Below are 12,382 nucleotides of genomic sequence, written 5' to 3'. Positions count from 1 at the left end.
ATCCACACCCGCTCCCAGGACTGAGAATCCGCACCCTGGACTGAGAATCCGCACCCGCTCCCGGGACTGAGAATCCGCACCCTGGACTGAGAATCTGCTCCCGGGACTGAGAATCCGCTCCCGGGACTGAGAATCCGCTCCCGGGACTGAGAATCCGCTCCCGGGACTGAGAATCCGCACCCTCTCCCAGGACTGAGAATCCGCACCCGGGACTGAGAATCCGCTCCCAGGACTGAGAATCTGCTCCCAGGACTGAGAATCCGCTCCCGGGACTGAGAATCCGCACCCTGGACTGAGAATCCGCTCCCGGGACTGAGAATCTGCTCCCAGGACTGAGAATCCGCTCCCGGGACTGAGAATCCGCACCCTGGACTGAGAATCCGCTCCCGGGACTGAGAATCCGCTCCCTGGACTGAGAATCCGCTCCCGGGACTGAGAATCCGCTCCCGGGACTGAGAATCCGCTCCCGGGACTGAGAATCCGCTCCCTGGACTGAGAATCCGCTCCCTGGACTGAGAATCCGCTCCCTGGACTGAGAATCCGCTCCCTGGACTGAGAATCCGCTCCCAGGACTGAGAATCCGCACCCTCTCCCAGGACTGAGAATCCGCTCCCGGGACTGAGAATCCGCACCCGCTCCCAGGACTGAGAATCCGCTCCCGGGACTGAGAATCCGCTCCCTGGACTGAGAATCCGCTCCTGGGACTGAGAATCCGCTCCTGGGACTGAGAATCCACACCCGCTCCCGGGACTGAGAATCCGCTCCCGGGACTGAGAACCCGCTCCCGGGACTGAGAATCCACACCCGCTCCCGGGACTGAGAATCCGCTCCCGGGACTGAGAATCCGCTCCGGGACTGAGAATCCGCACCCGCTCCCGGGACTGAGAATCCGCACCCTGGACTGAGAATCCGCACCCTGGACTGAGAATCTGCTCCCGGGACTGAGAATCCGCTCCCGGGACTGAGAATCTGCTCATGGGACTGAGAATCCGCTCCCTGGACTGAGAATCCGCTCCCTGGACTGAGAATCCGCTCCCGGGACTGAGAATCCGCTCCCTGGACTGAGAATCCGCTCCCAGGACTGAGAATCCGCTCCCGGGACTGAGAATCCGCTCCCGGGACTGAGAATCCGCTCCCGGGACTGAGAATCCGCTCCCGGGACTGAGAATCCGCTCCCTGGACTGAGAATCCGCTCCCGGGACTGAGAATCCGCTCCCGGGACTGAGAATCCGCTCCCGGGACTGAGAATCCGCTCCCTGGACTGAGAATCCGCTCCCGGGACTGAGAATCCGCACCCGCTCCCAGGACTGAGAATCCGCTCCCAGGACTGAGAATCCGCTCCCGGGACTGAGAATCCGCACCCGGGACTGAGAATCCGCTCCCAGCACTGAGAATTGGCGCCTGTCCTCCCACCCTCGCGCACCCCCCCCCCCCCACCCCTCCTGAAGCTGACTGAGAATGAGTTGTTGATCTTGTTTCTATTCTGAGTGACTCCATTCTTGCCTCTTGCTCTGTCTCTGTCTCTCTGTCTCTGTCTCTCTGTCTCTGTCTCTCTGTCTGTCTCTCTCTGTCCCTCTCTGTGCTCTCTCTCTGTAGAACGGCCTATCTCCCATCCACATGGCTGCACAAGGTGACCATTTGGACTGTGTCCGCCTGCTCCTCCAGTACAAGGCCGAGATCGATGATGTGACCCTTGATAACCTCACTCCGCTGCACGTGGCTGCGCACTGTGGACACCACAAAGTGGCCAGGGTCCTTCTGGACAAAGGGGCAAAGGCCAGCGCCAGGCTTTGGTCAGTCTTCCCATCTCTCTCTGCTGTGCATGTGTGGGATTGTGGGATTGTGCGTCAGGGGGCCAGAATCCCCCTCTTCACAACTCCTTCACCACCTCTCCCGCTCCCTTTCTCTCTCTCCCTCTCTTTCTGTGTCTCACCCTCTCTCGCTCTTTCTCTCGCCACGTTCCCCCCCGGTGCTCTCGCCACCTCCCCCGCTCCCCCCCTCCCCGCCCTGGCTCTCTTGCCTCCTCCCCCCCTCGCCCTCTCTCTCCTCCCCCCCTCGCCCTCTCTCTCTCCGTCCCTCACCCTCTCTCTCCTCCCCCCTCTCTCTCCTCCCCCCTCGCCCTCTCTCTCCTCCCCCCTCGCCCTCTCTCTCCTCCCCCCTCGCCCTCTCTCTCCTCCCCCCCTCGCCCTCTCTCTCTCCGTCCCTCACCCTCTCTCTCCTCCCCCCCTCTCCTCCCCCCTCGCCCTCTCTCTCCTCCCCCCCTCACCCTCTCTCTCCTCCCCCCCTCTCCCTCCTCCCCCTCGCCCCTCTCTCTCCTCCCCCCTCGCCCTCTCTCTCCTCCCCCTCTCTCTCCTCCCCCCCTCACCCTCTCTCTCCTCCCCCCCTCACCATCTCTCTCCTACTCCCCTCGCCCTCTCTCTCCTCCCCCCTCGCCCTCTCTCTCCTCCCCCCATCGCCCTCTCTCTCTTCCCCTCCTCGCCCTCTCTCTCCTCCCCTCCTCGCCCTCTCCCTTCTCCCCCCCTCGCCCTCTCCCTCCTCCCCCCCTCGCCCTCTCTCTCCTCCCCCCCTCGCCCTCTCTCTCCTCCCCCCCTCGCCCTCTCTCTCCTACTCCCCTCGCCCTCTCTCTCCTCCCCCCCTCGCCCTCTCTCTCCTCCCCCCCTCGCCCTCTCTCTCCTCCCCCCCTCGTCCTCTCTCTCCTCCCCCCTCGCCCTCTCTCTCTCTCCATCCCTCGCCCTCTCTCTCCTCCCCCCTTCACCCTCTCTCTCCTCCGTCCCTCGCCCTCTCTCTCCTCTGTCCCTCGCCCGCTCTCTCCTCCCCCCCTCACCCTCTCTCTCCTCCCCCTCTCGCCCCCTTTCTCCCTCGCTCGCCCCCTTTCGATCTGCCCCTGTTGAGTTGTTGTGTCCCAGTATAACCCTGGTTGATGATGTTCCCCATGTGAACCCACCCTGGGATGTTTGGCCATGTTATTGTCCCAACCTGAATATATTTCTGTGGCTGATGAATGGAAATGAGGAGCCCAGTGGTCACAGTTTGTGTCAACGCTTGTGCTGGCCTTGGGGAATCCCGGAATGGACCATAATATCCGAGCGATTGAAGAAGAGGCCATTCGGCCCATTGAATCTGCACCAATTCTCAGACAGAGGATGTTACCCAGGCTCCCTTCGCCTGCCCCATCCCCATCACTCCATGCAGTTAACATGGTCAATCCCCCTAACCTGCACATCTTTGGACACTAAGGGGCAACTCAGCATGGCCAATCCCCCTAACCTGTACATGTTGGAACGTTGTGCTGGGGTAGGGGTGTGGGATGGCGGGGAGTGATCTTGGTTATTTCAGACTATCTTTAGTTTGTCGGATTTTAGTCCCATGTTCCCCTTCTCCAGTTATTTAGTTATATATTAAACAGCTCATTCCTGATGAGTTTCCAGGAGGTCTAACACCATGGACTGACTCCAGTGTGAGTCTACCCTTGGCTGAGTGACTGTTAGTCTCCGCTATCGCTGCCTGAACCAGTGGTCAGGAATTAGACCCTCTCTCGGCTACCTTCTCCATGGTTGCTCTGACGGACCATTCTTCCACCTGGTTTGCTGACACGCTCAGTCAGTACTGACTCACCTGTTGTCGCTGTGTTTCTAGAATGGCTTCACACCGTTACACATCGCCTGTAAGAAGAACCACATCAAAGTGATGGATCTGCTACTGAAACATGGTGCGTCGCTGGAGGCTGTCACTGAGGTAAGGGAAGCAGCACAGAAATCTCCATATCCCACTCTCTGGCGGTGTCCAGGGATAGGGATTCACCCTGCGGAGACTGGTCATCACAGAATCCCAGGAAGCCACGGTCCGGATCTTTCAGACTCCGGAAAACGTGGATCATTGGTGACGGAGAATGAGAGGCAATCTTCCTCCCTCTAAAATAGGGAATGACACACACTCCCTCTGTCTGTCACTGTCACACACACACTCGGAGATAGACACACACACACACACACTCGGAGACACACACACACACACACACTCGGAGACAGACACACACACACACTCAGAGACACACACACACACACACACACTCGGAGACAGACACACACACACACTCGGAGACACACACACACACACGCTCAGAGACACACACGTACACACACACTCAGACACACACACACATATACATACACACACACACACAGAGACACACACAAACACACTCACACACACACACATATACATACACACACACACAAACACACTCGGAGACACACACACACATACTCACATGTGTACACATACACACACACACACACTCGGAGACACACACACACACTCGGAGACACACACACACACTCGGAGACACATACGCACACACTCGGGCACACACACACCCTCGGAGACACACACACACATGCTCACACACATGTACATGCACACACACATGGATGTACACACAGATACAGAATTACAGACTCACACAGACGTTCACACACATTGGGTAGAATGTTCCTGCCCGTGCTTGGCCCGAAACTGGAATATCCCATCCGAGGTGAACAGATATTTCCGTGGTTCCTCCTCTCCCCCTGTGGTGGGAATATATCACCCACAGACACCCCCATCGCCTGACACCGTGCCTCCTCCGCTGGGCCCCGGCCATTCTGGCCTCTCTGTGTGGAGCTGCCCCGAGTGACTGCCCTGAAAGGAGGAGGAACTCCCTCTGCCCAATGACACTGTCAGCAGGCACTGAGTGACGTTCGGAGGGAGCGGACGTGGCAGGTTCATAAGAACATAAGAAATAGGAGCAGGAGTAGGCCATCCAGCCCTTCGAGCCCGCCCCGCCATTCAATAAGATTCCTCAATGTCCCAGACAGCTGAGGCACATCCTTCACACTGCCTGGGTGTGGAGTGAGAGGCAGGTTCCCCAGCTCCTCGCCACGCTTACAACCCCCTCCTTCTGCTGCTCAGACCGGTCTGGGCTGTAGCTGCTGGGGTGAAGGAATCAGTCACCCCTCCTGTGTTGGGCAGTCAGTGTCTGCAGTGCCCACGTACACAGAACAGCACAGGAACAGGCCCTTTGGCCCTCCTGTGCCGATCATGATACCTGCCTAAACTAAAACCTTACCGAGCCCGTACCCTTCCATTCCCATCCTACTCATGTATCCGTCTAGATGCCCCTTAAGTACCGTTATCGTAGCTGCTCCCACCCCCTCCCCGGGCAGCACCTTCCAGACATTCACCACCCTCTGTGTAAAAAAACCTGCCCCTCACATCTCCTCTAAACTTTTCCCCATGCACCTTAAACCCATGTCCCCCAATACTTGACTCTTCCACCCTGGGAAAGAGCACTCTGTCTGTGCCCCTCATCATCTTATAGACTTATAGACTCCTGTCAGTCACCCCCCCCCAAAACCACCACTGTTCTAGTGAGAACAAACCGAGTCTATCCAGCCGCATACAGAGTGGGCAGGGCAATGAAACTGGTGTGTCTGACGGGGTGATTGGGGTGTGTATACAATGGAACTGTTTGGAGGTGGACCCATTTCTTCAGAACCTGCCTGACCCATCTCTCTCTCTCTCTCTCCCCCCGCCCTTTTCCCGCTCTCTCTCTCTCTCACTCTCTCCCCCTCTCACCCTCTCACCCCTCCCCTTCTCCCCCCTCCCTTTATCCCCCCTCCCTTTATCCCCCCCTCCCTTTATCCCCCCCTCCCTTTATCCCCCCTCCCTTTATCCCCCCCTCCCTTTATCCCCCCCCTCCCTTTATCCCCCCCTCCCTTATCCCCCCTCCCCTTCTCCCCCCTCCCTTTATCCCCCCCTCCCTTTATCCCCCCTCTCCCCCCTCCCTTTATCCCCCCCTCCCTTTATCCCCCCTCCCTTATCCCCCCTCCCTTTATCCCCCTCCCCTTCTCCCCACCTCCCTTTATCTCCCCTCCCTTTATCCCCCCCTCCCTTTATCCCCCCTCCCCTTCTCCCCACCTCCCTTTATCTCCCCTCCCTTTATCCCCCCCTCCCTTTATCCCCCTCTCCCTTTATCCCCCCCTCCCTTTATCCCCCCCTCCCTTTATCCCCCCCTCCCTTTATCCCCCCCTCCCTTTATCCCCCCCCTCCCATTATCCCCCTCCCCCCCTCCCTTTATCCCCCCTCCCCCCCTCCCTTTATCCCCCCTCCCCTTATCCCCCCTCCCCCTCCCTTTATCCCCCCCTCCCTTTATCCCCCCTCCCTTTATCCCCCCTCCCTTTATCCCCCCCTCCCATTATCCCCCCTCCCCCCTCCCTTTATCCCTCCCTCCCTTTACCCCCCTCCCTTTACCCCCCCTCCCTTTACCCCCCTCCCTTTACCCCCCCTCCCTTTATCCCCCCCTCCCTTTATCCCCCCCTCCCTTTATCCCCCCTCCCTTTATCCCCCCTCCCTTTATCCCCCCCTCCCTTTATCCCCCCTCCCCTTATCCCCCCTCCCCTTATCCCCCCTCCCCCTCCCTTTATCCCCCCCTCCCTTTATCCCCCCCTCCCTTTATCCCCCCTCCCCTTATCCCCCCTCCCCCTCCCTTTATCCCCCCCTCCCTTTATCCCCCCCTCCCCTTATCCCCCCTCCCCCTCCCTTTATCCCCCCCCTCCCTGTAACCCCCCTCCCCCTTGCCCCCTCTCTCTCTCTCTCTCTCCCCGCCCCCTTTCTCTCCCACTCCCCCTTTCTCTCTCTCTCCCCCCCGACCCCGAATCTCCCTTTGCAGTCAGGACTGACACCCTCCACGTCGCTTCCTTCATGGGAAATCTCAACATTGTCACCAAGTTACTGCAGCACGGAGCCTCTCCGAATGTATCCAACGTGGTGAGTGATCCATCGTACTGACCGAGGGACAGAGACTGGCCAGAATTTTCCAGCCCTTCTCCAGTCCCGCCGGCAGCCCACGTGTCAGTGGGGGCATTCCATTGGTAGCGGCGGGACTGGAGAAACCCGCCACTCGCAAACAATGTGCCCCCTCCCACCAATGGGCAAGACTGGGGCTGGAAAATCTCACCCTCCGTGCCGATGTCCCAGTACTCCAGGCCTGGCTTGGAGAATGGTCGTGTCTGTTTGAACACATTACCCTGAGGTTTCATCACATGACCAGCGTGCCTCCCTCTTCCTGCTCCCCCTTCTCCCATTGGTCACCCAAGCTGCCAATGGGAAGTGAGAAGTGGTTAACACTGCGGCCTCACAACGCCAGGGACCCTGCTGGCTTGGGCCACTGTCTGAAGCCTGCACATTCTCCCCATGTCTGCATGGGTTTCCTTCACCCTCCAAAGACGTGCGGGTTCGGTGGATTGGCCATGCTAAATTGCCCCTTAGGTGTCAGGCGGACGAACGAGGGTAAATGCACGGGGTTGTGGGGATAGGGCCTGGGTGGGGGGATTGTGGTCAGTGCAGACTCGATGGGCAGTAACCCAAGCCGGGAATCCATCCCGGGTCCCTGGCGCTGTGAGGCAGCAGAGCTAACCCACTGTGCCACCGTACCAGCTTTCCCCAACTCTCTCACGCTTAAACGTAGCAGTGATTGGGGATAGTGGGGTGAAGGGTATTGACACTGTCCTTTGTCACAGTGACAAAGTGCACAGAAGGGTGTGTTGTCTGCCTGGTGCTCGGGTCCAGGATGTCGCATCTGGGCTGCAGAGGAACCTGGAGTGGGAGGGTGAGAATCCGGTCATTGTGGTACATGTGGGTGCCAACGACATAAGCAAAATGCAGACTGAGGATCTGGGGAGGGAGTATGAAAAGCTGGGAATGGAATTAAAAAGTAGAACCGAAAAGGTGGTTATCTCTGGGCTACTGCCTGAACCGAGTGCAGATGGGCATAGGGTTGATAGGATTAAGGAAGTGAATGGGTGGCTCAGGGATTGGTGTGGGAGGAATGGGTTTGAATTTATGGGGTATTGGCACCAGTATTGGGGTAGGTGGGACCCGTTCGGGCGGGATGGGGTTAGTCTGAACCGTGCTGGGACCAGAGTGCTGGCGAATCGAGTAAAGAGGACTGTAGACAGGGCTTTAAACTAATTGGGGGGGGGAGGGTGCGAGGGTAGGTGATGTTACGAGGTCTAAAGTTAAGGAGAGGGTACAGGTAAGGGAAGAGGCCGAGGATGTCCCAATAATAGAGGGAGTAGGGGGCGTAAGTATGGCTGGTGGCGTTGCGGCAAATAGGGTCCAGGTGAAGGCTGGGATGAAAGCACTTTATCTGAATGCACGAAGCATTCGGAATAAAGTGGATGAGCTGGTGGCGCAGGTCGACACAAATGGATACGATCTGGTGGCCATTACAGAGACGTGGCTGCAAGGTTACAGGGACTGGGAGCTGAATGTACAGGGCTATCAAGTGTTTAGGAAGGATAGGCAGGAGGGAAAAGGGGGAGCGTAGCTCTGCTGATTAAGGATAGCATCACGGTGGTAGCAAGGGATGATATTGGAGCCAAGGAGCAGAGGGTGGAATCGTTGTGGGTGGAGATTAGGAACAGCAAAGGGAGGAAGACGCTGGTGGGTGTCGTCTATAGGCCCCCGAATAATGATCTGGAGGTGGGGCGGGCTGTTAACGCGCAAATAAGTGCGGTGTGCAGGAATGGGACGGCCGTAGTTATGGGGGATTTCAATCTGCATATTGATTGGTCGACCCATGTTGGATGCGGGGGGCTCGAGGAAGAGTTCTTGGAATGCTGCCGGGATAATTTCCTCGAACAGTGTGTGTTGGAGCCGACGAGAGAACGAGCTATCTTGGATCTGGTGTTATGTAATGAGGCGGGTAGAATTAGGGACCTTGTGGTGAAGGATCCTCTTGGGGAGAGTGATCATTGTATGGTGGAGTTTCTGTTGCAGATGGAGGAGGAGAAAGTGGGTTCCCGGACACGCGTCCTTTGTTTGAACAGAGGGGAGTATGGTAGGATGAGAGAAGAATTGGCGAATGTGGACTGGGGGAGCGCGTTGGAGGGAGGGTCTGTTGAGGAGCAGTGGAGGATCTTTAAGGAGATCTTTCTTGGTGCTCAGCAGAAATTTATTCCGATGGTCAAAAAGGACCTTAGGAGGAGAGGTAATAAGCCGTGGATAACGAAGGAGGTGAAGGAAAGTGTTAAATTAAAAGCGGAGGAATTTAGAGTAGCTAAGAGCAGTGGGCGAGAAGAGGATTGGGAAAGGTTTAAATGTCAACAAAGATTGACAAAGAAGTTGATAAAGGAGGGTAGAAGAAGCTATGAAGCTGGGCTAGCACTTAATATAAAAAAGGATAGCAAGAGTTTTTATAAATATATAAAAACGAAGAGGCTGGCTAGGGTGAATGTTGGTCCTTTAGAGGATGAGAAAGGGGACCGAGTGGTAGGGGATGGGGATATGGCTGAGGTCTTGAATAACTTTTTTGTTTCTGTCTTCACGGAGGAGGACGTGAATAATTTGCCGGGTGTTAGCGATGGAAAGGTGGTAGGACTGGAGGGTCTTAATGACATTACTGTTACTAGAGAGGTGGTGCTCGACAGACTGGAGGGGCTGATTGTGGACAAGTCCCCAGGACCGGATGGAATGCATCCGAGGGTTCTGAAAGAAATGGCGGAGGTGATAGTGGATGCCTTGGTGGTTATTTTCCAGACGTTGCTGGATTCCGGGGAAGTGCCGGATGATTGGAAAACAGCTAATGTTACGCCGTTGTTTAAGAAGGGTGCCAGGCAAAAGGCGGGGAATTATAGGCCGGTTAGTTTAACGTCTGTGGTAGGTAAAATGTTAGAATCTGTCATTAAGGAGGAAATTGCGAGGCATCTTGAAGGGAATTGCTAGATAGAGCAGACGCAGCACGGTTTCATGAAAGGGAAGTCGTGTCTGACAAATTTACTGGAGTTCTATGAGGATGCGTCTAGGGCGGTGGATAGAGGAGAGCCGGTGGATGTGGTCTTTCTAGATTTTCAGAAGGCGTTTGACAAAGTACCTCACAAGAGGTTATTGCAGAAGGTCAGGGGACATGGAGTTGGGGGTAGGGTGTTAGCGTGGATAGAGGATTGGTTGTCAAATAGGAGGCAGAGAGTGGGGGTCAACGGGTGCTATTCGGATTGGCGGATGGTGACTAGTGGAGTGCCCCAGGGGTCGGTGCTGGGGCCTCAGCTTTTTACCATTTATATAGATGATCTGGAGGAGGGAACCGAGTGTAGGGTGTCGAAATTTGCTGATGACACCAAGATTGGGGGAACGGCAAATTGTGCGGACGGTGTGGAGAGTCTGCAGAAGGATCTAGATAGGCTGGGCGAATGGGCCAGGAAATGGCAAATGGAATTTAATGTTGGCAAGTGTGAGGTGGTCCACTTTGGTAGGAAGAATGGTAGGAAGGACTATTACTTATGTGGCGAAAAACTGCAGCAGGCGACAGTGCAGAGGGACCTCGGGGTCCTTGTGCATGAGTCGCAAAAACCCAGCTTGCAGGTGCAGCAGGTGGTCAGGAAGGCGAATGGGATGCTGGCCTTCATAGCGAGGGGGATTGAATTAAAAGTAGGGAGGTCTTGCTGCGGCTGTATAGGGCATTGGTGAGGCCGCAGCTGGAGTACTGTGTGCAGTTTTGGGCGCCGCACCTGTGCAAGGATATTTTGGCCTTGGAGGGAGTGCAGAGGAGGTTTACTAGGCTGATACCGGAGTTGAGGGGATTGAGCTATGAGGAGAGGCTGAATAAACTAGGCTTGTACTCGTTAGAGTTTAGAAGAATGAGGGGAGATCTCATTGAGACGTATAAGATGATGAATGGGATGGATAGGATAGAGGTGGAGAGACTCTTCTTGCTCGGAAAGGACAGTAGGACTAGGGGGCACAGCCTCAAGATAAAGGGGAGGCTGTTTAGAACGGAGTTGAGGAGGGAGGCTGCCTCGCTAAATATTTTTAAGAAGCGGGTTGATGGGTTCTTGATAAGAGAGGGGATTAAGGGTTATGGGGAGAGGGCGGGAAAGTGGAACTGAGCCACGACAGATCAGCCATGATCTTATTGAATGGCGGGGCAGGCTCGAAGGGCTAGATGGCCTACTCCTGCTCCTATTTCTTATGTTCTTAAACAAAGGTTGGAAAGACTTGCGCGCTGCTGTTATATTCACTTCAGGCCACTCACATTTGACCTGAAGGTTGAGCTATATTTCTAAACTGTCCCCAACTTCCCCCAACCACCCTCCTCCCCCCCCACCCCCACCACCCTCCATCCCCCCCCACCACCCTCCTTCCCCCCCCGACCACCCTCCTTCCACGGGGACAGAGGAATTAGCAGCAACAGGAGGCCATTCAGCCCTTATTGCCTTCTCCGCCATTCAGTCAGATCCTGGCTGATCTCTCCCTGGTCTCAAATCCACCTCCCCACCTGTTGCCCCATATCCCCTTTTTTTAAAATTAGAGATATATCCGTCTCCTCCTTGGAACCACTTGACGGTTCTGAATCCCCCGCGCTATGGGGCAGCGAGTTCCACAAACTCCCCACCCTCTGTGAGCAGCAGTTCCTCCCCATCTCAGTTTTAAACCTACCGCCCCTCACGCCCCGACCTGTGACCTCTTGTTTGAGATTGCCCCCCACAAGGGAAAACATTACGGCCGAGAATCCCCGTGAGGATTTTACACACCTCGATCAGATCCCCTCCTCACCCTTCTAAACTCCAGCCAGTACAAGCCCAGACTGTTGAATCTCTCCTGGTACGGACTTCCATTCATACTGCTGTCTTCTTCAACCAAACCAGCGGCACAGTAACAGAGCTTTGTACAGAGCACGGCCAACTCTGTACGGAGCACCTGAAGATGTTAGAGAAATGGTGACGATGTGCCAGAAATATTAATTTGAGTGTAAAATGTTTCCAGTTATCTCGAGTTGAGATGCTTCTGGAGCCTAAACCTGCCTTTCAATGAAGTGACTGACGAAAGAATGACGTGCTAGAAGATGGCTCGGAAGTTTAATTTTGAAAATCTATTTGTGAAATAAGCATGTTTGCTGATGGAGTCTAATTGGCTCAGATTTGTACAGCTTCACAAACTAATATATTCATCAGTCGGCCAATAACTAAACTTGATTTTTGCCGTTTATTAACTTGGAGTAAATGCACTTCAATCAATCATCATAGAAACTGTCATAGAAACCCTGCAGTACAGAGCGAGGCCATTCGGCCCATCGAGTCAGCACTGACCACAATCCCACCCAGGCCCTACCCCCATATCCCTACATGTTCACCCACTAATCCCACGCATCTCAGGGCAATTTTTTTAGCGTGGCCAATCAACCTAACCTGCACATCTTTGGAGTGTGGGAGGAATCCGGAGGAAACCCATGCAGACACGGGGAGAACTCCACACACACAGTGAGCCGAGCCGGGAATCGAACCCAGTGCCCTGGAGCTGTGAAGCAGCAATGCTGACCCACTGTGCTACCGTGCTGCCCAATTGC

At 55.7% G+C, this 12,382-nt stretch overlaps 1 protein-coding gene across 1 annotated transcript in view; it reads left to right on the top strand.

Moving 5' to 3' along the window:
- LOC145361193 (ankyrin-1-like) overlaps positions 1-12,382 on the top strand; it is a 343,699-nt gene that overhangs the window by 230,877 nt on the left and 100,440 nt on the right. Inside the window, 4 exon segments of the mRNA XM_080216834.1 lie at positions 1,597-1,797; positions 3,637-3,735; positions 6,710-6,722; positions 6,725-6,807. Of these exon segments, the coding sequence (XP_080072960.1) occupies positions 1,597-1,797; positions 3,637-3,735; positions 6,710-6,722; positions 6,725-6,807 (396 nt within the window).

Source organism: Carcharhinus amblyrhynchos, chromosome 34, assembly GCF_965287045.1.
Source record: "Carcharhinus amblyrhynchos chromosome 34, sCarAmb.v2.hapA, whole genome shotgun sequence".
In the NCBI taxonomy this organism is placed as follows: Eukaryota; Metazoa; Chordata; class Chondrichthyes; order Carcharhiniformes; family Carcharhinidae; genus Carcharhinus; species Carcharhinus amblyrhynchos.
Note: the sequence above shows the minus strand (reverse complement) of the source record. Positions and strands in the feature narration are given on the sequence as shown.